This window comes from Acanthochromis polyacanthus, chromosome 9, assembly GCF_021347895.1.
Source record: "Acanthochromis polyacanthus isolate Apoly-LR-REF ecotype Palm Island chromosome 9, KAUST_Apoly_ChrSc, whole genome shotgun sequence".
Taxonomy (NCBI): Eukaryota; Metazoa; Chordata; class Actinopteri; family Pomacentridae; genus Acanthochromis; species Acanthochromis polyacanthus.
In genome coordinates this window covers 26427929-26454416 of record NC_067121.1, presented here as the reverse complement: position 1 = coordinate 26454416, position 26488 = coordinate 26427929, and the positions used below count along the sequence as shown (strand labels likewise).

Here is a 26488-nt window from a genome sequence, read left to right as displayed (position 1 = left end):
AAAAATTAGAACCCTAAAAACAGCCCATTTGTGTTAAACCAGTTACTACAGGCTTGCATCACTGATTTGAAGCCTTGCCATGAATTCATTCATATCATGCTTTATTGTACTGCACTATATATCATACACCTTTCAAGTCACAGTTACACTTCACCCAAAACCTATTTCCTTCGTATCGTTGATGCTCTAGTGTTATGGTGTGATGCTACGGTGTGAGATTCAGTCGTGTTGGGATGTGGTGTGAAGCTACACTGTTCTCTGCCCTGCGTTCCAATGACTTCTGTCTAAACATACACGGAGATGAAAGGCCTTTCTCCTCACACACGCTGTGAAAGAAGCTTTGTTCTGCTGGAGAGCAACGGAGACTCAAAGGACCGAGCCCAGTAGTTGGTCTCTTTGTCTACTGTGCGCTCAGATATGGTGGAAAATATAAAATATAGCGACTCAGGCAATATGCTTGTGTGCAGATAATTTCATATGCATCATGCATGTAAACTGGATTGTCCTGATAGTCAGTAAAATAGCATGCAAATGATTAGAAACACAGCCAGCCAGAAAATATTCAGATGTGGTATTCTCATCCTGACTTGAGTACATTTGCAAGCATTAAGCTACCAAAACGTAAACAGCAATTCACAATCAATACCCATTTAGAGTAGAGTACAATTGATTTCCTTTTTCAGCCAATTAATTCAGCATTAAATCAGCAGTAACAGTTTTGAAGAGGGTGAAGAACACATTACAGTCTGTGATGCAGGGCTGCTTCTTTGCTGGGGCTTGCTTTTTCTATATCAGAGCATAACACACACTCATACTCTAGTGATTATGTCTATATCTCCGTGCTGGGACTCAATGTACACACTGACCCATGTTGTGCATCTCTGTGGTCTCGGAGCTGATGTGACCAGAGGGGCTTGTGGAGATATGGAGAAGGGAGGGAGTGCTAATCTGTGATAATAGTAACAATATGCCCCCAGTGACGCATTACCACCCTCAGCAAACAACGACACAGAGAAAAGGATTATATGCTGGAGCAGATCTACAACACAGACCACACAGAGTGCGATAAGGTTAGCCAGATAAATGGATCGTGCTTGTGGGAAATATCTGAAAGGAAAGAGTTAAGTGGCTTTTCGAGGTTTTAGGAAATAATACTATGCAAACTGCAGATGGTGTTTAAACGTAAGCATACATGCATCAGACACACTAGCACCCACACAAACCAAACTATTCATATAGCCCAAACAGACAGACACATACAGAGCAATGAGTTATTCACACTTGAGAGGGTGTTGGTTCTCAGAAATGCCTCAGGTCAGATGTCACGTACACAGGAGCCCTGGATCCAAACTTAGACCTCTGTGTTTTTTTCTCTGACATGCCCCCTCCCCAATCTTGCTATCTCTTTTTCCACAAACATACTTTCATGTGATTTTATTTACTGCAATCTTTCTCGCCTCTCAAGAGGACAGGCAGCTCACTTCTGTACCGTCTTTCCTCCTGTGAGAGCTAACAAGGTTAGTTTTTTTTAACTTTTCATTATCAGTAATAACGGAGCAATCACGGAGGTATTGATTTGAGCAGCAGCACTTTATGAAAGCCATCCAGTGCTCACAGCGTGAGTACGAGAGGCAGCCTGGGAATGTTCATTTAATCATCTCTGAGCTCCGCTTCCCAGTGGGAGTGAAAAAGAAGAGTCCCTTTCATAGAAATCATAAGGCAGCAGAGAAGTGTCAATAATGAAACTATTGTCTACTGACTGAGGGGTGCTCTTTCTTCAATATCTGTAAGCCTTTAGGTGAGGATCAATACCTCTAACCATTATTTATCTAAATCTGTAAGAAGAGTAATCTAGTGACATACTAATAGTTAGATTGCACTTCTAGTGGCTTAGCCCTTTTTTGAATAAACATTTCTAAATAAAAATATCCACATCCATAGCAGAGACATTTACTATTCCCCATCTTGGTCTATATATTATATAACTACACATTTGACCACAAAAATAGTCCACAGATAACAAAAATGGGGCGAACAGAAGGATCCTGGAAGGCAGAGGTGAAAAAGTCATGCAGAAACCAAAATCCTACCAGGAAAAGTAAGTGTGCCGTATATGCCTGCATGTATTTTTATCTCCTTTATGCAGACTACTTCATTGTTCTACCACTTCACTGTGGCAGCTTTGTGATGCATCCTAAAACTTCAAAAGGTGGGAAAAAAAGTTTAGAAGCGTATCACTACTCCTCTTCTCTTTTATATTACTTTCTTTGATACCAGATCCCTTTTTTCCTTTCTTTCTACCCCTCATCAGTACCACTAGCACCAGCACGAGGCCCTTTTCCTCCTCTGTTCAGTGACACCTGGATTACACACAGATATAGAAAAGGGCTCTTCCACCAGTAATATCCACAGGTTAGGTAATTAAGTTTGCAGCACTAACAAATTTAATCTGCTATGCATTATGCTAATCTGATCTCACAGACTGTAATCCTATCCACGCCTCTAATCCCACTGTCAACCGGCCTAATCCTGTTTCTGTGTGCGATTATCTCCTTCAGGCTTGGCACCAGCGTACGCAAGATGCTTTCGCTCTTGTTCTTTCTGACGGCAGTTTAAGAAGTGCCTTACCCTCGTATCCTTTCATTATACATTTCCTTAAAAATCCCTGCTTCTCTAATAGGGCAACTGCAATGGTCTACTACCATCAAAGTTTATAATAAGTAAATTGCATAAATTATACTAAAGTTAGCTTCCAAAACCAAGATGTAACCGCTAACTTACATCCAGTGAGTGTCAAAGGCAGTCTAAAGGAACTGCATTTTAACAGGTTATGCTGTCGTTGAACAAAAAGAAAAAAAACATGAAAACAAAGTCAGTATGAGGAAGGAAATGTCATGCACGGCTGCTTTTATAATACTCATTACATAAATTACATGTCACTGAGGTGCTGCATTAAAAGTCAACGCTACTAATATTATCAGAAATACTATAAGAAATACCATATTATATTAAAGCATGTTATTCTAGTGACAGAAAGGGATGCACAGTGTAAACAGAGACTCCAGCAGTCTGTGTGCATCAGCCAAAACTAACCAGACCTAACACTAATTGGACTTCAGGTTATATCACTGTTTCAGGTCAAAGACAAGAGCACATGACGGACCCTGACTGGTCGAAATGGAGGCGAGTTCATTTGTGAGGATGTTGACAATGTGTTTGCTGCTGACATGCTGACAGTTCCAGCTCAATATAATGAATCACATAAATATTGTTAAGCGGTTATGTTCGGATTAATGTTTAGATTCACCAAATAAACAAAGCAGAGTTTCCCTCCTGTTCAACATAGAGCAATGACAAGAATGAATACTGAAACAGACAGAGGGAGAAAGCAATTGAGAGCAATGCCACGGGACTGACAGGCCCAGACACTGTGATTCTGAGAAGGAATGCAACAATGCACGCACACACACACACACACACACAGACAGACACACATGATTGAGTGAGAGAAAAACACATGGACAGCGATCAAATCGATGGATTTTTTTCCCCTCCTTTTTGCCTCACATTCGCCAGGAAACTCATCACGTAGCTCCTGGCATCAACTCAATGTTTTGGCAACAACAGAGAGAAAAGGAGCAGTGCAAGCTTGACTGAAGAACCTAACAGCTGGCCAGAAGGAGTGGCGGACTGAAAAGGTGTTAAGAGAGTTGAGTCTAAGTGAGTAGCTGTGCCCTCAAGCTCCTCTGTCACCTGTCTAATGGGATAGGATAATGGCTGAGCTGACTCAATGGATATCTAAGTGTTCGCATGTGAGGTGATGAGAAGGATGTTAAAAAAGAGAGAAAAACAAAGTTAGAGACGGAGATATATAGTGGTTTAGAGAAAAAGACAAATTAGCTATGGAACTAAAGGTACATTGTCATTTTTCCATTTTCTATCCCCTTAAAGTTACAATCTTTTGGATTTTTACTATTTACTTTCAGCATTTTTCTGCAAAAGGCAAAAAATGCATTCATATTCAATACCTCTTCACGTAGCAGCTTTGAATACTTGTCTGTCATTCTCACACTGGATTTAAATTGCTTACTCAGGTGCAAAGGATTCAATTAAAACCAAAGTATGCATGTAATTCAGGCAACGCAATGTTATTGTCACTATGGTGAAAAACGCATCTAGAAAATTTTTGCTGACATTTTCTAAGTAGCTGCTCAACAAGCGTTTCCTGTAGTTTTAAACTGCATTTACCGTGATGTCGTACCATGGACTAAAACCAAAGGAGCATATCATGAAGTCTGAAAAAAATCATCTTATTTCAATGTTATTGCATTCTGTGGGGGCTATTTCAGCTCTCACTGGAGGTGTTCAAACTGTGTGAAACATCCAAACCAAGAGGCTGCAGGTTTTTTATGGTGCCATGCAACTCCGGAACAACGTCCTTAATTTCACCAATGATTCTTCTGCATATCAGTAAAAACTGCTCAAGGCAAAAACTATTTCTAGGCAATTTCAATAATTACAGCTAATTTCTTTCTGCAGTATGTGTTGGCATAAATAATCTTTACATGCATAATTTAAAATCATAAATACAAATATTTACACTGGTGTAATTCCTCAACAATTGCTTGGAATTGGACACATTTTCATCAATGACCACTTGTATCCAATCAACTCCACCAGATAAATCCATTAATGCAAACCAAACATCAACAATACCTGTTGTAGACGCCTGTATATTGATGCATGCTGTATGAGTTTTTGATTATTTAACACTGCAATCCTAGCTTTGATCTGTCAATATTTGCAAATTGGCAAAGCAAACAAACCCTCAGGCTATGTGAGGCTTTCTGGTATGTCTGTGTGTTACAGCGAGAGACAGAAAGACCGGCCAGAGAAATAATCATTGTATCATTGGTGTTATAAATGGGCCCAGTGTGACGGAGGGACAGGGACGGCTGACACTGAGAAGAAAAGACTGTTGTCGCTGATCTTCCGTCACATAATCTCACAGACAAGATGCATAGCCGCACTGATGTGACAAGGATGCACACGCCATGAAACGAGCACACCAAAGAATGGCTCTGTGTGGTTTAGGCCGGGATTAGTGTGGTCCAAACACAAATCCCTACAGCATGAATGTGAGAATGACGTAAGAATAGACCCATCAACACCAGGAGAAAGGGACCTGTAAGAACCTACTTACTAAAATAAACTCCGCATAATGGGTCTCAGCTCTTATCTAGTGCAACCTGCTAACTTTAATCAGCTACAGAGGAGTAGGAGCACTGTCAAACAGGCAACGCTGTAATATGAACACGGTCCTTTTTGTAAAAGCTGCATCTTACGGATGACTGAATCGACCCCTTAAATTAATTCACAGAGGGGAAATTTTCATTGTGGATGCACCTACAGATATCATATTAAAAATCCAATTAGGGTGAAGATTCTATGCATCAGCCACTGGGGAGAGAAGCCCATGGGATCCCGGAAAAACATTTCTGAATTATAGCATCACTACAGTATGCTGAATGGAGATTAGCACTGTGCTATTGAAAACCGACCTTGCTGATCATAGTTACGATGAAATCTTCATCCTGAAAACACATTTGTGTTGGTCAGACTGTGACCTTATCGCAGCGTGCATATTGTACTATTTCCTTCTTTTCTCCGTGTTTTGTTTGGGCTTGTAGTTTTTGGAAGGAAGTCAGCGAAGCCAGCAATGTATCACCCGTCTACGAGTAGCTTTGAATTCCATGCACTTAACGGTGGCTGTAAAATGAATACTGTATTTGGACTGTGTCTGAATGTGACCCATATCTATTTAGACGACATTAAGGAGGCAATTTGATCTGTATATGTCAAACAGGGAAGACAACTGAGCAGAGCATCAAAGCGTTTAATATGCAGCATCTGGGTAAAAAGGCATTTTTAAAGACTGTTTAACCAAAATACATACAATAACTGCATACAAATGCTTAGAACAAGTGCTAAACTATGATTTAAGTAAAAACCCTGTAAAGCTAAATTAATGGCTTAACACTTAAGGTAAACACAAACTGAATTGAACTGTTGTTGCTCTGGGTTTTAGCAGTTCATCTCGGTCCGAGGAAATGACGACCGCTGGCTGCATGTGGCCATATAAAGTATGCCTCTATATCTGGTGCAGTGTGTGACAGCAGAGTCAAACACGCATTAGCCTCCTGAACTTACAACCAAATGCTTACACAAAAAGACGTTTACTAGCCAGAGATTGGCTGGATAATTTCTGTTGGATCATAAAAACACTGTCAGCTAGCGACACGGCTAACATTTACCCCACGTGTCTGTCTAGCCAACCAGAACTCAGTTTATATGCGTGTGGTAGAGTGTGTGTGTGAGTGTGTGTGAGGAGAGGGGGGGTGCACGTGTGTGTGTTTAACCTGACTGTTGGATCTAACCGCTGAATATACACATGCTGTCAAAACATGGTTGACAAAATGAGAGGAAAGACAGAAAGAGACACAGACACACACAGAGCAAGAAAGATAGACACAGTGAGATACAGTCCAGACTGGTAAGTATTTGGACAGTCACACATTCTTTTTTCTTTCCTTTTTTAGTTCTTCAGGCTCTGTGCTTCATCACATTCCATTTAAAATAAAGTAATGCATGCTGCATTCAAGCACCAAGTCTCAGCTTTTATTTGAGTATGTTTACATCAATACAGAAAGAACTGTGTGGGTGGTATAGCTCTTTTAACACATAGTGCTAAAAGTATAGGGGCTGTAAAGTATTTCGACAGATACACATGAAGTAAAAAAAAAAAGATTTTGTGGAAAATTCCTTGGAAGCAATGAGGCTTCAAGCCTGAGATATTAACATATGCTAATCCCAGGTAGCGATCTCCCAGGCCTTCGCTGCTTTACTCTGAACTTTGACATCTTGAGCGCACACTCAACTGGATTGAGATCAAGTGATGTCAGTGCTTGGGGTCATAAACTATTCCTTTAATCTCAACATTTTCCCCTTTTCATCTCTCTTAAGATAGTCCTTACACCTTTGCTGCAAAACTCCTTTTTGCAGCCTGAATTTTCTGCTTCTGAGGCTTTGGGGTTTGCATCCCAAATAAAGTCTTCACTTTTACACTGGCAAGGAAACATCCACGCCTACATCCTGGAGAATGTTTTGGACTTGCTTTGCAGTCATAAAGGGTTTTTTTTTCTACCATGTAAATGATATTTCGGTAATCCACAAGACTTTGGTTTACCAACATTTTCTAGTTTTCCCTTGTGCTTTGCCTTTTTAGAGCATGACCAACAGTTACTTTTGCTTTCCTGAACTTCATTATTATTTTTTTCGATTGAATTCTTTACCCCTCATATTGACAAACAAATCCACCTCTGTCTAAGCCAGCACATAGTTCTTTACACAATAACGAAAGCTTACTCAAATAAGACGGAAGATTCGGCATTTGTGATGAAGCGTAGAGCATGGAGAACAATAAAGTATCCAAATACTGTATGGACTGTAAATGAGAAGTATTTAGCTGCCTTCTGCTCTGTAAGAATATAATCACAGCTCCGAACAGTGTAGTCGCACAAAGGAACCAGCTGCAACAGCACCACCATACAGGTGCAACACACATGCTTGCCCTCACATTTGGCCTGCTTTTTGCTCAGACCTTAGACATGATGGCAGTGGGTGTGTCAGGCTGGCAGGTAGACAAAGCACAAAGTCCGCGTTGAGTGAAAGTGTGTGCGTCTTCAAACTGTTTTTCATGGCAGACAACTGCCACTCCTTTTTTTATGGCATGGATGGCAATACTGAGATCAAACAAAGATCTCGGAGGACTTGAGAGTTCTCACAATATCAGAGTTGATGTCTCTCCACCCCCTGAACTCATGCCACAGGGATGGGGGTACGCGGGCGTAATGTGAACCATCATGTCCAGGGATGGGTGGGGCCCAAAGTAAATGAGGCAAAAACCAGACTGAGCGGGAAAGCGAGTGGAAGGAGGTACCATGAGAATGAAAACAAGCAACAACAAGTTCATTTATTGCAGGGACTAACCCACATTACTTCACACCCATTCTGGGATAACCTAAAGAGGCAGGTATTAGCTCACTTGCTTCTGAAACCTGAGCTACTATGCTACTCCAAATTTATTGGGAAAGCTTTTATAAAAAAGCACAAGTGATTCCACCTGCTGAAGTTTAAAAAATCGATTACTATTCTCTACTTTCTGGACAAGTCATATTTTAAACTGTTCTTTATGTAGTCCCCGGTGCAGTTTAAAGGATCACACTTTTTTCCCACCTGTCTCATCAGATAATCTTTTGCCTTTATCAGTCTGAGCTCTAAACGTGTCATTTAAACAGATTCCAAATCAGCGTATTAAACCTAAACTACCTGCTCTGTAGTTAATTATTAACAGACAAAGTTCCAAAGCTGACTTTAAATCTGGGACTCCAGGCTGCCATTATCCTTCTCCAAATATTTACCTTACTTCAACATAGCTGAGCCGTCTGTACTGCACCAACCAGATAGACGGGCAACAGAAAGAACTGCACTCTGGGTCTAAGGCCAAATCTAAGGCCAGCGAACACCCACACAGGCCTGCTTATTGTGTGTGCACGGACACTTCGGCAAAAAACACAACTTAGTTTTAGCTCTGTGGCCTAGATAAACATTTGCCTCTGATTGATTGTCTTGCTTGAGGGTATGTCATCCACGTCTGATTAACGTGCCATGAACATGTTCCCATGAAAAATTACAATTTAACTCTTTTTTGCTATTTCGGGCACAAATTTAGTCCCTGCTCTAATTCACTATGCACGGACTCATGGTTTAGTGCAGGACAGGTTTTTTTTTTCTCTCTATGTGCGTGAGATGCTGCATCGGCATGTGCACGTGTGTGTTTTCCAGTGTGTATGTGTGTGTGTGTGTGTGTGTGTGTGTGTGCTACATGTATAAAATGAGGCCAAAAAGAGAGAGAGAGAGAGACTGACTGTTGGGGAAATGACTGGGTTTGGGTGTGACCTGCACAGCTATGCACTGGTGATCATGTGAGACGTGTTCTAATTATACACTTCTCAAGAAGAAGGTTGATCCTCTCTCATGGGCAGAAAGTGTGTGCACATGTGTCCAAGAGGGTGCAGTAGTGTGTGTGTGTGTGTGTGTGTGTGTGTGTGTGTGTGTGTGTGTGTGTGTGTGTGTTGGCGGGGTGGGGGATGGGGGGCGGGGCGGGGGGGGGGGGGGGGTGCAAGACTAGTAATGGGGAGCAACGTGGCTTCATGTAACAACTCATCTGAGAATTTGCCCTATTTCGAACCATCAATCTGTGTTGAAGTGAAGTAGGACAACTGGTTTTTCAGTAAAAGTCTTTGTGGGTCAATCTAACAACAAAACCTGAACAATGTGGCGAATGTCTTTGCATCTATGTGTTTCTTGCATTGTAGTGTTTTCTTCAAGTGTTTACAATCAAATGGAAAATCAACTGCCTTTGCTTCTGATTTCTTCTCTCTCTCTCTCTCTCTCTCTCTCTCTCTCTCTCTCTCTCTCTCTCTCTCTCGCTCTCTCTCTCGCTCTCTCTCTCTCTGACTTATGCTTTCTCCTGCTGTTTCCACTGTGGGTTTTAGAGACCTGCTCTGTTTTTCATTACCACTGGAAAAAATGGGGCAAGTGGTTAAAAAAAGTATCACCCATCTCCATTAATACACAAGTCCTAGTGGAAAATGAGTCCAAACTACTAAAATAGGCCCCTTGGGTCCTTCAAAAAGCTGTCATATATCTGCCAGCTACTCTTTTCTTGTGGTGACCTGTGCCGTACTGTGAATGACAATTTAAACACATGTTCATGTATCTAGATCCTTACGGCTGTAGATAAAAGCTCCACTGCTCTGTCAGTGAACATCGACACGTTGTCACCGGATTGAACGGGGTGACTGTGGCATCTTGATATTCAGGGGAACACAGCCATGATTTCACATGTGGTTACATTGTTGCAGAAGGATTCCAGTTTCTTGTAGCTTAGGTATAGTTTTTGTAATTTTGGCCACTATGTCTAATTGCAATTATCACATTCTGGGAGGCCTGGGAACACAGCAACGTCATTAAAGGAAAGTCCAAGGGTATAAAGTAAATAAGTAAATTTACTCAAGTATTGCACTTAAGGTACTTGTTCTTTCATTTTATGTTAATTTCAACTTCAATTCCACTATATTTTAAAGAGAAATATTGTACATTTTACTCTATTACATCTATCTAACAGCTAGTTGCTTGGCAGCATATTAGGGAAATTAAGATCCTATGATGGTATAATGAATGATATAAAATATAATGGATTGTTTAGAGTAAATTGAGCCACCTGTCTTCATGTGAGTAAAATCAACTCAGTCAGTTTCAATATTTAAAAGCTACTTGCATGTTAAAGCAACAGTAACAACAGTATAGTAGTAAAACATAAAAATAGGATACTGACAGAGCCCAGTTTGATGTATAATAAATATGCTGATACTTGAGGTATATTTAGCTGACAATGCATACATATTTTTCCTTTAGTAAGATTTAGAGTGTAGATCTCAAACTTATAACTAAGTAATTGTAATTCACTTCTGGCGCAGACGCAAGTGGCAGCCTCTTCAGTAACTCCATCTATGTCAGAGTTTGATAATCCTTTTTAGCTTTGTTTCGACTTTTTGTTCTACAGATTTTAAAATTCGAAGCACTTTTTATACTATAATATTGTACAGCAAGATTTTTTAGATTATGTACTAGCATTTAATGTTAATGTTACTAACCTGCCTTTTTGTTGTTTTATGTTGTATGTAAGCTGCTGAACACTTGAATTTCCCTTGGGATTCTATCTATCTATCTATGCAGTATTGTTATTATTCTTTAATTGACCAAAAAATCTAAATACTTCTTCCACCTCTGACGCAGCCACACGGGGAAATAAATGAGCGGATCAGTGGTGATGATACAGTGCTTGTATTACTTGCTCCATCCAAAAAATTGCTGTGTTCCCAGCTTTTTCAGTGAAAATGGAGGATTTCAAAAGCTTAGAGGTTTGATGGTGACAATTAGCATTGACAGGAATGACGGCAACGACTATCGAAACAGGACTCCAGACATAATGAATAAGAAATATTAGTTAATTTAGCTTGTAGTTCTGACACTCACATACACGTGCACAGTCATAAGCACATTGTAAGGAAACTTGGGAAGAGTTCAGCCTGGGCCTGACAATGTTCCTCTGTGCACATCTGGCTATAAACACTGTGCTCTGAGTCGACTTACACGCGCTGTCCTCATTCTAACCCTGCCCTGCTCAAAAACAGTCAGTGACCACGAGTCACCAGTCTGCAGGGACAGGATACAAACAGAAATAAAAACACACACAGTCAAACATTTGTGCGCGTCTGTATGTGTCAATGCTGGAAACTTTGGGTTGAGGGGCCGCCCATCTCTAGAGATCTTGTGCTCCGATAAAAAGAGTGATTGTGAAAGAAAGAATATGAACGAGAGAGAATGAAACAGAGGTGTTTGCTTTCCTGGCGCTGCTTAAAAATGGAAAACTACTGCATGCGGTGCCCTAAATCTGCCCCCGACTCTGCTCTAAAACATAGACACACATACAAAGACACACACAAACCCCCTATAGCTGCCCTTAGGCCTCCTGCACAGGAAGTGGTTTGAGCAAGTGAGAGGTACATGATGACACCATCGCCTCGCTCCTCTTTAGCTGTTGAGACGTGTTGCACTCAGGGCATCCATGAGTTTGTACATGTGACAGCCTAATCATCTGTGTTTTTTCTATTTCAAAGCTGGTACTCGTCCGCCTTTTGGAAAATTCAGGCAACTGTGTTTTATGCAGTGTAATCCATCGGAAATGCAGCTAACTCTTTAAAAATCCCTGTTTCAAATGAGTGAAGTAAACCCTAATCAAAACAGTTCAGTCCCTCCTAGAAAATTCCACAGTGCTGTCTTAAAAATGCTCGACTGCTGCTTCTCGAAACTAAAAAGCTGCAACTCTTCCCCCCTCCTTCCCTCTTCTGCATACTTGATCACATGTTCCAGTCACCTGACCAGAAATAGGTGGGACTAAAGCGAGCACATGCTGTGGCCAGATGGTGCACTCTAGCATGCTATTTCCATTTTGCAACTCCATATATTCCCTCAAACTGCCTGTCAGACCGAATGTGCTCAGTCTCTTATCTGTGGCCGACCTCCCTGTGTGAGACACGGCCTCTGTTCTTCCTGCTTACTGCTTCTCCTTTCTTACCTTGAGTGAGTCGAAGCAAGCGATGACCCGTCCGTTGTCCACCTGGCAGCTCTTGGCCGGATGAGCGAACTTGCACTCCTGGTCGGACCTCGAGCACGTGCCCCTCTGGAACTCCCTACATACTTCCAGTGTCAGCCACTTTGTGTCGCGGATATGTGCTATGTTCATCGCCATGGCAACACGCTGGCAAAAAGTATTCCGAGCTGAGATGCGTTCAGTAAAGTACCTCTAGTGTATTAATCCACAACTTTAAGGTCTTTTTTGTGGTGTATTTGTTGTTACTGTCGGTGATACTTGTCCGTGAAGTTGAAATGAAACATTCAAAAAGAAACGTTCCTACTGATTGAGAGCGCTCTTTTTCCAGAGTGAAATGTTGCAGGACGACGCTTTGCTGTGGATGTTAATGTGTCATTTTCCTGAACAAACAACAGCTGACAAAGTGATTATATCCAGGAGACTATGCAGCTTAATAATTAAGTTGCCTCTCTTGGCTTAGCTTTTCTCTCTCACTGTTTATTGCTTTCTGAATGGTCTCATCTACAACATCCCCTAGAAAAGGTGGCAAACAGACTGGCAGGCCAAACTGAGAGCCCTCTGGTTAGGTGCAGTGAAGCAGGCAACAAAGGTGACAGTCTGGGTGTAGCCTGCTACTGGAAGGTTAAGGACACTGAGGACTGAGTGGAGGCTTAGAGGGTCGAAGGCGAAGGTGAAAGGCAAAGGTGGGTGAGATGCTGTGTGAGCCTGGTGGTGGGCTGGGCTGCTGTGCTAAGGCTGGTCAGCTGGTGGAGTGCGGCAGGCAGCGGGGCCGTCTGGTGAGAAGAGCTGAGGCTGGAGCCCGGCTGAGTGGCGGAGTGAATGGTGATGGAAGTGGATGGACAACTGGGTCGGAGCGTTGGCTGCGAGGAGGGTGTGGCCGCTGTCCTTGTACTCGTGTTACCGTGGCAGCAAGCGAGCGAGGCAGGGGGGAGGGTGGAGCTTCAGCTGTAGAAGCAGGTCAAAGCTGCAGCAGACATCAGGGAAGGCACTTCCTCTAGAGGGAGAGACAGAAGAAAGATTAGTCTCATGATACACATTCAAAATAAACTCCCATGTTTATTTTTTCACTCATGCGTCTATCAGAAGCGTTTTTGACCTGCAGCATTTTTTAAAGTCATGCCACTGCTAAGCTATGCAGCTGTGGGAATGAAGAATGTGTAAAAATGTCAGAAATGCAGGGGTGTCAGCTAAGACAAATAAAACTTTCACCCGCCCTGTGCTCTAAACACACATGGTGCATACGCACGCTCATCACGCCACACACAAACACACACACACACACACACGCAGAAACGCACAAAGCAGCCATTCACAACTTTCCACCTCTTCTGGTCGACGCAGGAAAATCAGATCAAATGCTGTATCACTTACAGTCCAGAAAAGCAATGCCGGCCATTACAAATGTGCTTAGAGGTGAAAGAAAGGAAGAGAGTGAAAGCAAGGGGGAAGTTGAGGCAGGGCATGAGGGAGAAGAGGTTAGTCATTTCCTCTCTTGCGAAGCCTTGTGAGAGTGTGGACCAATGAGAACTAGCAGAGTTGCAGCAACATTCTGGGCTGAGCGCCAGGTGAGAGCAGGGGGAGGAGCAAACAGGAGGCTGACCTGCCCGCTGCTCGGGAAAGACGGTCTCAACTAATCACCCTGCTCACTACTGCTATGACTACCCATTTTCCCATAAATAGAAGATATATTTATCTGCCAAACAACTATTCCTGAATAGATAATATCATTCTCAGCGAACTCTGGATTAGAAATACCGCCAACATCACAGCCGCAATGCAACGATCTCCCACAGTGACACACACAACTTGCCTGCTGTGATAATATCACGTTTGTTATTTCACTTCCATAATTCCTCGTATATCACATGTAAAAGAGACCATGGGCTTGTTTTTGTGCTCAGATGTTGTAATGTTGCCAGTGGTTTCTATTTTTGGTGAATCCATTGTACGGGGTTTGCTGGAGGAATCTGCATGATTGGGCTCCCAGAGGCCCATTCTGCTCTTATCGGCAGGCAGCGTAAGTCGCCGCACCCTATGTAGAGAAATCGCTTTTCCCAGAAAAGCATGTGCACCTTCAGCAATGCTGTGAACCACTAACTTTACCACACTGCAACACACTATATCAGAGCCCTGCAGCAACGCAGCCTAGGTCATGATGACCCAGCAACATGGATATGTTGAGCGAGAAAGAGAGAGTGAGGAAGAAAACTGCTTAGTCTCACCTTGAATGACCCCTTTGATAGCAAAAGTGGCATTACTGCTATATATGACCTTTGGAGTGCGAGCTTAATCATAACACAAAATGCTACAACTGCCCTACCCTTATCATACACAGGAGCAAATACAAACACAGAAAATTATCTTCCATATTGCACACAGTAGAGGGAAGGTTAAATTGAATGAACTTTTCAACCAATGCAGAAATAATGCACATTGCCTCACCACTCCGTATTTTCAAATAGCAGGTTATAACATTTTATTAAATGCTGCTATTCTTTTCAGCAACATTCTTTGCCAGTTTAATAGCTCTTTCCTGCCAAAAAACATTTTTGACGAGGAACAACTGGATTAAATTTCTTCTTTTGGAATGAAACCCTTCCAACGCAGACTGCTGTTTTTTTGTTTATACTGTATGACTGAGGGCATGTTTCTGTTCCCATGAACTCTATTTACATGAAGCCATTTATCTTTACTGCTATAAAAATGCCAAGTCTTATCTGTATGTGCAATCTTGACTGCCCTAGGTCTTGTGTTTTTTAATATCATATAATGTTGATGTGAGGTGTATTTATTGCTGCAGTGCAGTCCAACAGTGCTTATGGCAACACATCTTTATTGCACAAATATACTTTGAAAAATTCAGGTGATCATCTCTCAACAAAAGCCAGGGCTGGACACTTCTAATGACTTGGAATAGAGACATCTATTTCAAGCTGTTTTTAACTGAAAGCACCGGGAACCGTCTTCAATCAAATGAGAGAGTGTGATGACTTGATGCATGAAAAGCTGACGCCCCCTGAGTTCTGTCTGGCTGCCTAATCGGTTTCTATGGTTTCTAAAAGAGCCAGACGAGCACATATCAGAGAGAGAAACAATGTAGTATGGTGTAAGATGTGCCAGAGTAATAATGAGCGCTCATTATGATCCATCATGTCTGGACATGGGCATCCTTCCTCTATTGATTTACTCATCTCTATGGTCTTTCTTGTTGACATGCCACTCCCTCTATTAAATTCCACTTTAGCTGTCAGTTCCCTGTGTTTTGTAGGCACCTATTTCAAAAAAACCTACTGTTTCATACTATCTTCTTCTCTGCTCTTAGCACAGAATTTATGCCATTTTAAAAGGTGTATTTTTGCTGTCTGCCTTCTCAACTCCATCCATGTCTCTGTCTTTTTGCCCTCAGAGTGACTGTCTGGCCTACGTTCTCCTCCAGCATCCTCAACAGCACTCCCTCAGACTCCAAGGTCTTGCGAGCTGGTGCAAGGTCAATCACAATGGCGGAAAGGAAGATGGCGAGAGGGCGAGAGAGAGAGAGAGCGAACGAAAGAGGCCGTGCGCTTCCTATCACTCTTTAGGACACGTGGTAGAAACAATATGGGGCAGCAAGAAGAGGAAGTGTGTCTTCAGTATCAGCACATCACTAACAGCTCACAATCATGGGACACCAGCGATTGTTGCCATGAAGAAAAGAGCCTGTGTGCCTTTTACTTTCTCTTGATTATGAGCCACATAACAAATTCGATCTCAAAAAACAAAAGACAATGTCAAATTCATCCCTTCACCTACACTGAACGCACAAACTATGCATAAAACCTGCCAGTGATTTGCATGGTGGACTTTGTGGAATGGTGCTCATACATTATGAGATTTTCTTGCACTCAGAGAACCAATTTTGTTTGGAAGATACCTCTCAACCAGTTGAAAAGTTGGAGAAATTGAAGCAACGTGCTAATCTGGGCTGGTGCTGGCGTTGTCACAATGACTAACTGCTAGAGACCAAGAGAACAAGGAAGAGGGTGTGGTTCACAGTTATGATAAGACTTGCTGAAAGATGAGTAAGTGACACATTATTAGTCTAGATTAGTATAGCTTGACAGAACAAGCCATTAAATACCGAACACTCTCTACCACAAAAAATAACATAAGGGAAAATACAGTGGGGTAAATTGATGCAGTATTAGTAGAGATAAAGTCAAAGCAAATTGCAGACATGCTACTAGTTATACTGCACCATCTGCTATGGCTACCAAACTAACAAACCATAGCTTGTAGCACAAGCTGCTATTTTCTGCTTTGACTGCAGAGAAAGAGGCGTTAGTCTCTTTTGGTTTGCTGCTCTTCATTAAAGGGAGCGATTTCAGCATTTTGATAGAGGTGGAGTCAGGGTGACAGTGTGCTGATACAGGTCATCGCAGTGCACAGTGCTGTAGGAAATGCAACACCCTTGGCTTTGCTGCTGCTGCTGCTGCATGTGCTCAGAATATAGCATGTCAATATTGCCCTCAGTGACCTTTACATACACACTAGTGCATATGTGGACACGTAAGCGAGTCTTTTTCGCATTGATACGCACACAAAGAGACTGAGCGTTGCTAGTTTATCCACCATAACTCTTCTATACCACATAAATCCCTGAATGTACTGTGTTTCTGTGGGTGATGGGACTTTTATGTTGGTTGAGAGATTGCACCCTGTAAGGTCCTCATAAAATGGATACAAGTGCTCGTGCAACAGCACATTATATTAAAATAAAAATAAAATCATGAACACATTATATATTTTGAGCTTGTTTGGTTTGTTATAAATAGAGGTTATTGATTAAACTGCTTAAATGGACAGCCATGCGCCAGAGAGCGCTGCCCAAACAAAATCTTGCTATTTTGAGGCGAGTATTCTCCTACCTATTATTGTCATCATGTTCCTTGTCGCCATCATCCTCATCAAGTAATTATCTCCTCTCAACCATTCATTTTATGGAGTTATTTGCCATCTGATTAAATAATGTGGTTCTGAAAGTGAGTCTTGGGCTAAGAACGCAAAACAAACAATGCCTATTGATTCCTCTCGGAGCAAACCTCTGGGGACAATGAGATCTCTTGTTTAGCATACATGGACAGAGCTGTGCACACACACACACACACACACACACACACACACACACACATGGACTGACAACGCACACAAACCTGCGTAAACACACAAACCTCTATCTGTCCTAACACTGAGTATTCTTAAACTGTCGTGAATATCCGACTGTGTGCAACACTGCATCTTTGTATACATACGTGTGTGTAAGGATGTGGTGAAATCAGCGGACAGTGAGGAGAATAGTTGCCCTTATGGTTTAATGAGTGGCTCATTGCATCACATTTATGTTGCTGAGACATACCATGAGCTCAACCTAGAACACCCTAAATAACCTAATGAGTGAAGAAAGATGAATGAACAATTGATGGGCATTAAAATAACGAGAATCACATGCTGTGAAATTAGCAGTCACCAGATGTCAGCCTAACTAAACCTATGTGGAAGATTCTGGACAAGCATTGAGGTACAGAGCTGAATCCTCCAGTATAGTTTAGAGAAATGTAAAACTGAGGCCACACTGCAGTAAAGTTGTTCTGACAGATTGTGTTGGACCAACATCTTACTTACTTTGTGTTGTCTTTTACTCCTATATTTGACTCCAACTCTATATATTTACTGCTTTACTGAGGCGCTATCCTTAGGACAAAATCAGGATGCATACAGTCAATACACTGGAAAAATGACGTCTATAGTATAATTGTTGCTATGACTTTATGTCAGTCTCTAATATCACTTGCATATGTGTGTGTGTGTGTGTGTGTGTGTGTGTGTGTGTGTGTGTGTGTGTGTGTAGCGCATCTAATCATGTATGCCAATATCATGTGCACACAGTAAGGTGCCAACATTTGACTTCTTTATCTGTGTTATTACATGCAAACATATGTGAACCAATTTTATCATTTGCGGCAGTTATCTTTATTAAATGACTCACTATTTAGTGAGTCATTTTCAAGGTGGTCATGCTGTTGCATGCAAAATGCCATTAACTTTTAACCTGCTTCTACTACACCGAGCACTTGAGGATACAAACGCTCAGTTCAATCACAATGATAGAAAAAAAGCTAGATAGTGAGGATGCTAGAAAGAGACTTGGTGAGAGAATGAGACTGGTGGGGCGGCAGTGTTTCAAATGTCACAGCTGTCTGTTGCTCCTTTAGAGACGGAGAGGTTTAAGATGTCAGGGGCTGTGAGCTGGAGCTGATGCAACTGGGATGACGGAAAACAAGGACAAGCTTGTGTTGACATGTGTACCTCTGGACAGGACAACAAAGAAATAACTAGATGCTTATTACTGACTGCACAAACAGCGGCTTCAACATGCTGCTCATTCTGCATACTGGCACTGTTGTGTAGCTCCAGTAAAGGCAGATACTGGCGCCATACTGCGATTCCTGAAATAGAAGTCTAAAATATATCAAAGGTTGATTAGAACAGAAACAGATAAGTATCATGTTAGGTTAAGAACTTATTAATTACTTGTGTAATAAGTAGCTGTGTCTCCCACATTTGTTGGAGTCAATTCATATTAGCTTGGCTTGGAATTGTGTTAAGTGGAGTGTGTCTTACTTGGCCAAAGCTCTGTCAAACTGTTCCTCAGAGGGGTTGAAATGTGGTCATAACACCATAGGAACATACAGAGAAGCCCTCGCGTAATAAAGGCTTAACCTGTCAGCGCAGATTCAGCCATGCACATAATCCTGTCTGTAGGGCAGATTCTAAATCATATGCAACACACACAAATACAGAACAATTTGCACAAGGATTCATGCACGTATACATCCTTACACAGAGAGTGTGAGGTGATCTTTGACATCCTTGCCTCCTATATTCACACTGAGTACAACAGCATGTTCCTCAGGGCCTCTTCTAGACAGAAATTGACAGTCTACCTGCAGCAGAGCTGTCACGGAGATTTTACAAAGTCTCGACAAAGCAATCTGCCACACATCTGTCTGTGCTGCACATACTTGGGTGCGTGTGCTACTGTCTGAGCCACCATGAATCCCTCTAAGTCACAACAACAACATTCCTCATCATTGCCCCAACCACGGACACACCACCGAGAGGAAACCCGGAGAGGCAAGTGGGAGGAGGGCAGAGGTGGTGAGGAGACAGACGAAGAGAGGCGAAGAGGGAATGAAGGGTTTAAATCTCTGAAGATCCTCTCACTTGCATACATTTGTTTCTTTTTTAACAGAATCACGAAAAGCTGTTATGCAGGCAGTTTTTGGATTCTACAAAATAACAAATTGTTGCAAAAAATGGAATTTGGATTTGATGGATGTTTTTGTACAAACAGAAACTTTTTGTATGTTTACATGAGCGTGATCCAAACAAATAAGGAAAAATACAACAGGGCAATGTCAAATAGTCTCCGTGAGTCGTGATAAAGTTTAAAGCGACTTACTTTCAGTCCCGTTTAAACGTCAACAAGTCAAATCCCTCCATTTACGGGGTCTGCTTCTCCCTATCTCTCACTCCTTCTTGCCCCTCTTTCCTTCTCTCTTCAACTTTCTTCCTCTCACTCAGTTACTCCCCCTCTGTCAGACGCATGCAAACACTCACTTAGTCAGACACACACACACACACACACACACACACTGACGCACACACTCCCACAGACAGAGTCACCCTCTCACACACTCTCTCCTCCCGCGACCCGGAATGCTTGGCAAGATTCTACTGTACTGAAATACTGCTCGCCATATAAGGTAGCAGCGGCTTCACATGTCACACATAATTTACATACAGTGGGGCGGGAGTTTGCCTTACAGAGCACGCACACGTTAGACACACACGTACACACATGCAAAACCATGCTTCCCTCCTTTAGGCTGACGCAGCAAGAGAGTGAAGACGGAGAGGGGAAGCGAATTTTTGCCATTCTCCATGTTAACCAAGCCCTGCAGAATAACTCCCAACATGTCCAATGTTGAGTCAGACGGAGGGAATGAAAGCTGAGTGGGCGATCTATTGATCCTCTCCACTGCTTCCTGGAACAACCACGGCCCTCCAAATACACACACACACACACACACACACACACACACCAGCAAAATTTTCTTGCTAACTAGCGCTACCCTCAGGAAGTAGCTATTGTGTGACTGTCTGCTTTGAGCCAAGAATGTGTCTTACTGTGTGTGTGTATCTGCATGTGTGTGTTCCTATATCTAGAAAAGAATCCATAACAGATAGAAGTTAGCCCTGTGGTCTCCTCACAGAACACACACACACACACACACACACACACACACACACACACACACACACACACACACACACACACACACACACACACACACACACACACACACACACACACACACACACACACACACACACACACACACACACAGAGCAGACAGTAAGGCAAACAATCTCCATATCTCTACCTATGCTCCACTGCACAGGCGCTTACTTTGGAAAGTACAGACAGCAGCACACACAGGAGGAAAGATCTAGATAAACCAATGAGACAGGGAGGAGGGTTATGAACCGAGCTCTTACCTCTCACATTGCTCTCCAGTTTGTGTGTGTGTGCTTCTGCGTGTCGACTGGCTCTGTATGTTTATGCGTGTATTCAGACAGGCCGCGACAGCAGACCCCCAGGCACCGGCTGGACCATTCTCAGGCAGGCAGGCAGAACACAGCAAGGCAGAGCGACTGGCAGAAGAGAGGCAAGCGAGTGAGCGAGTGAATCAGCAGCGAATGAGTAAAGGAGCTGTGCGGAGCCGAGCACCAGAGTGAGAGAGAGAGAGAGAGGGAGAAAGAAAAAGAGAGAGAGAGAGAGAGAGAGGAGGAGTGTTTGTCTGTGTGGTTGCGTGTGTGCGTGTGCGTTGCAGCGTTGGCTGTGTGCGCTAGTGTCTCCCCTCCCCTGCCTCTTCAAGTGGCTGAGCTCGGTTGTGCAGAGCTGTGCTGAGACGGGCTGGGCTGTGTCTTTACTGACTCCCCAGCCTCTGGATCGTCTGTCTGCTGCAGGAAAGTGGTGCTCGCTGGGCGGCAGTAGCAACAGCTGTGGAGGAGGAGGAGGTGGAGGTGGAGGAGGACGACGACGAAGAGGAGGAGGAGGGAGCCCTGACTGCACTGGGCATACAGATCCTGCAGTTCCCTCTCCCTCCCTCTCTTCCTCACTCAGGCTGGCCACGCCCCCCCTAAAACAACACCAGGAAGTGCTGGCTCAGTTACAGCAGCACTGCCCTTGCCTATCCAGTGAGGCTGAGGAATGAGAGAAGGATGAGGCAGGAAGGAAAGCTTGAGAAAACACAGCAAGAAGAAAAAGGGGCAAATTAGTAACAGGACAAACATACAAGCAACAGAAAACCAGGCAGGGCATTGGAAGATAGTGATGCAACTAGATAGGCAAGAGTGACACTGAAAACATGAAACAGGGGACTTAATGATGTAAGGAAGAATGTCAAAAAATAGAAGTTGGAAAGAACAATTAGATAAAAGGGTGTGGGGCAAATAATTATGGAAAGATTTACAGGGAGTTTAGGACAGATTAGATCTGGCTTCTGTCTGGATCCCCTCTCTCTCTCTCTCTCTCTCTCTCTCTCATACTGCATTTCTGCTGTGGCATGCAGCCCTCAGCTCAGTCTCACACTTGCTTTTGCTCACATTATAAAAGCATTACACACTGACCTGCGCTAAATCAAACTGTGCTACCCTAAAAAGCGGCACACTCAGAGTAACACAGAGCATAAAAATACTATGCAAAAAAGGTGCAGATCAGTGACTTTTGGTTGTAGGTCAGCAACATAATAATAAAGGCGAACTGAAAACATGCTGAGGTAATTGCTGCTACCAACTCTCTTGTATTGTTGTTGACACAAGGCTTCTGCTTCCACAACCCTTGTGTCCAGGGGAAAGCCAGAGAGACTAAAGAAACCTCCAAGAATTTGATTTAGACCTGATGCTGCAATATCCGGTAGCTATGGAGATAGTAGCCCTGGCATCTACAGAAATCCTTACAGATTTTGAGCTGCGTGCTGACGCCAATTTCTGAGACTTATTATGCATATTGTCTCTGACTCATTTCATTTGATTGTGATAAAAGAGCAAGTGCATTTATATTGCTCTGAGGGCACATTATCTCTTACAAAGAAAAGAAAATTCCACAGTCCTGCGTAACACAATTTGACTGAGATCACGTGTCTCAAGACTAAAAGAGGGATGTAAGATCTCATTATTTCTTTGGTATACATGCTTCTACATGCATGTGAAATATGGCAAAAAGTATCCCACGACCTCTCCTTCGTACAACTGTTACGCCTTAACTGTCCCTCAGCTCTACGCCTTTCCTATCTCTCTGAACCATTTGCTACTGCTGCACAGCTCTGTTTAATACAAAGCTGGTGATAAGTCATCTCTAATTTGCACAGCAGCCCCTTAAACCCTGGGTGACAATCTGTGGTTGAGCACCGGCTGCAGTGCTAACCCTTTACCTAGCCAATATTCTGGTGCAACGTGTCTGCACACTCAGAGAGAACAAAGACATGCTGTACACCTCAGACAAAGGACAGATGTTGAAAGAGTTCACTGTGTTTTAGATCAAATTGTAAAGCACAGTGGCATTCTAAGCTACAACAGCAATGTGCACGCCTTGATCTATTCCCAGCTATCATTCATTCGTGATGGAAGGATCTATTTCCAAGCTTGGAAACAACCCTGCTAGAACACACACACTATGGCTTTTAGATTAAGAACAATCTGTTTGATGGCTGATCAATGAAGGCAGCGGGTCACTCAAACAGAGCTTTCCTTGAACCATAATGAAGAAGCGTGGTAACTGGTGCTGTTCTCAAAAGGAGATACTATATTAGTGTCGTCTCCAAAGATCTGGGCTGTCTGTGAAACTCAGACACTGACGTGGAATTTCCCCTCTTCTACTGCAGCAGACTGTACGCCAATACTTCTGTTCCTTTCGCTCTCTGCATCTTTCTTTTAGTCCTCTGCCCTGCTCCAATAGTCATTATCATTCTTCTGCAATCCATGAGTCTGTCTTTTCATTGTTTGCTCACCTTCATGACTACATCTTATTTCCCCTAAACTTCCCCTTAAAAAATTTCACAACCACTCATCTATTTGTCACAGACCACAGGATCATATTCCCCTCAATCAGTTACAGGTATGCGAGTAGGGCAGAATATTGCAGTTACCAGATGGTTTGCTCATTCCACAGCACAACTAGTGCTTTCAAGTTTCATTTTGCATAAAATTTAAATAACCATACAATAGTTGGAGGCTATTTCTACATTTTACTTCATGTTTCTTTATCTGTGGCATCAGCCAAATGCTTTAACTTCCTTTTCCACATGCCTTGTATCTGACAGATAGGAGGACAGAGTGACTGTTGTTCTCTTGAGGAGATCAGTGCGGCTGTAGAGCTGTTCAAGGATGAGCAAAGAGCAACAAGAATAAACATACTGAGGTTGAGCAAACCAACCGAAAACAGGAAGAGGTGTGTGTGTGTGTGTGTATGTGTGTGTAGTATGTTTAAAGGGGAATTCCACCACTTTTACACACTGAGATTACTGAACTTGTCATGGAGAGTAGTGCTCAGTCTGTAAAAACAGTTGTATAAATGCCCTCTGTGGCTCTGTAGCAGCCTTTGCCAAGTTTGAGAAAGTAACCTTAGTCATGCCACTATCAAGTTGCTTTATGGGAACTGTCTATGTTGTATTGATTTTGATGATTATTTTCTTGTATTTCCTTTCTTAAACAAGTGTTCCGCATTTATGGAAGTGAAGTAAAGAGAAAAGAAATGGCAGTTTCACAAGGAAGCTCAGACCATTCAAGGTATTCCCTTAAACTCCTTCGTCAACACCATTCTGGCATGGGTGACTTGTGTCGCTGTCAAATCATCGGATCCTAACCGTTCACATTTATTTACTCTCCCTCCTCCCTGATGAACGCAACTTTCCACCTTAAGCTCCCCTATCATCTCAGCGCTCTGCTATTTCTCAGCCCTCTGTAAATGACACTGGTTGGCTGATGTGAACTCTCACTCCTCTGAGGAAATGTCCCAGAGCGTTTGTGTGCCAAACTCTGACGGCTCATCTATCACTAAGGCCCCAAATACACATTACACTCACACTACAGACCATCACAGTGACAACTGCAACAGTATCAAGTCTTGGAGAAAGCTGATGGAGCTACATTCAGCACTGGCCATTTCGCTATAGTTTATATTACAGACTGCAGAATGACAAAGCAAAATACTGCTTTGGAGTAATTTCTAAACTTGAAACAATTTAACAGGGAAAAATACACTCTTCTTTGCAGTGTCGTTTCCCTGCTGCATACTTTGTGGTTTTGTCTGAACTTCTTTCCATTTTAACACAGTTGGGGGAAGCAGGTGCAATTCAAGCTGTCAGGTTTGAAATACCGAGAGAGGAAATCGCACACTGTCTTGTCCCCATCTGGCACCACTGTGTGTATGCATGTGTACATGCACCATTTAAGCTTGAGGCTTATCTTGGAGATAAAATGGAAACGAATGGAAACACCCCTCGAAAAGAGGCCTTTCATTTGAGCTTTCGGCAGTTTTTCTGTCTAAATGTAGCCTGTAGAAATACTGCTTGCTTGTACTACAGAAACTCTCTTTACATTATAACTCTCACATACTCTTAAAATGAGAGATAAAAACGACGCAAATTTCTAAGAAGACCAAAATATTCACACTTTCACGCATACGTTTACCAGCTTACAGATACAGTATTTTCAGGAACTACACAATAACAGCAACTCCAAAAATAGGAAATAAGAAAGCAATTGAATGTGGAGTCATTTTAAGTTCTCTACAGCCATTAAACGTACATAGATAGATTTTACAGACCGAGCTTACCTGTGTGTCTGTCTATCGCTGACGTGCCACTGGTACAGACGAAGCCACTACAACACAGGTCACACTGATGCAATGCATTGTGGGATGAACTGACATCTTCATTTCTCTCTTCCTCTACTTCTCTCACTCTGCTCTCTCACACTCTCATAATAGCACCTTCTGCTTGGCAACGGCCATACCACAAATGTGGTCAGGTTTACAGCGAACCATCACTGCGCAACATCAAGTCTCCATGACAACCACTCCTTATCTCATTTGCATCTTCTGCTTGCATTATCTACTTATGCCAAATATGGTCACCTTGTTTTTTTCCCCGCCTCTTTCTGCATCCCCTTTTTATGACTTCCTCTTTCCCTCCATTTGCACAATGGTGTGCACACGCTTGGTGCACAACATATACACATTGACATGTACGCATGCTTACAGGCCTGCGAGTGTGTGAAAAGAGGAAGTGTATGCGCATTAGAGCAGTTTGCAGCCCGAGAGATAAGCAGTGAAAGAACTTTGTAAATCAGGAAGCGGGGTGTTGTAAAGGCTGTTGAGCAGGTACATCTTCACAGGACTTCACTTACCCCCTCAGTTGTTCCTCGGTGAGGTTGGTGCGGGCATTTGCCTCCCTCCCCTTCGTTCCCCAAAGACTGTGTCTATCAAACTATCAGTGGAATGTTGAACCAGGCCTCTGGGGCCCACACACACAGCAACACTCAGCAGCACTCAGCACCTGTCTCCGACTGCCAGCACAGAGAACGAGACACGGTCAATCACACAGGACAGCACAGCGAGGGGGAAAGAGCAGAGAGGAGTGGGAGGCACACAACAAGCATTTATCAGCAAAAATGCACTACTGGGCAGGTAGCATGTTATCTGCAACAGCACATTGTGGCTGAACATAATTTATCATTATTTAAGTAATTATAGGATCGTAGCATATAAAATTGAGGTGAAGACAATTTGCAGCTTTTGTCATTTTTCATATTCTTTTCTGCATGCTGCTTTGTGCCACGAATGATAGGCTTGCTAACAAAATACATACTTCAAACTCCTAATATAATAGAGTGTAAATGAGATAAGTTTAAGGGTAAAGTATTACATGGTGCATTTCCATGAGAAAAATGACAGATTCAGATAGGTTATTTCTTGAATTCTGGTGATTTTCCACACATACAACAAAAGTGAACATAGCATCTGTATGCTTAAAGCCTGTGAAGTCGAATATCAATGCACAATTAAATTCATAATGTAATTTGAAGTTC

General features: G+C 42.6%; 1 protein-coding gene across 15 annotated transcripts in view; it reads right to left on the bottom strand.

Moving 5' to 3' along the window:
* Positions 1-25626, bottom strand: part of mbnl1 (muscleblind-like splicing regulator 1) — a 42583-nt gene extending 16957 nt beyond the window's left edge. For 3 of the 15 annotated variants that reach the window (XM_051953701.1, XM_022202125.2, XM_022202126.2), the window contains exons 1-2: positions 20897-21605; positions 12263-13292 (exon numbers count right to left, since the gene is read on the bottom strand). In XM_051953701.1, the coding sequence (XP_051809661.1) occupies positions 12263-12436 (174 nt within the window). In that variant the 5' untranslated portion in view covers positions 12437-13292; positions 20897-21605. Of the gene's footprint in view, positions 1-12262; positions 13293-13669; positions 14638-19796; positions 20375-20896; positions 25149-25235 lie in introns of those variants that run through there. The other 12 variants (XM_022202121.2, XM_022202123.2, XM_022202130.2 and 9 more) reach the window with 9 other exon arrangements.
* Between the last annotated feature and the right edge of the window lie 862 nt (positions 25627-26488).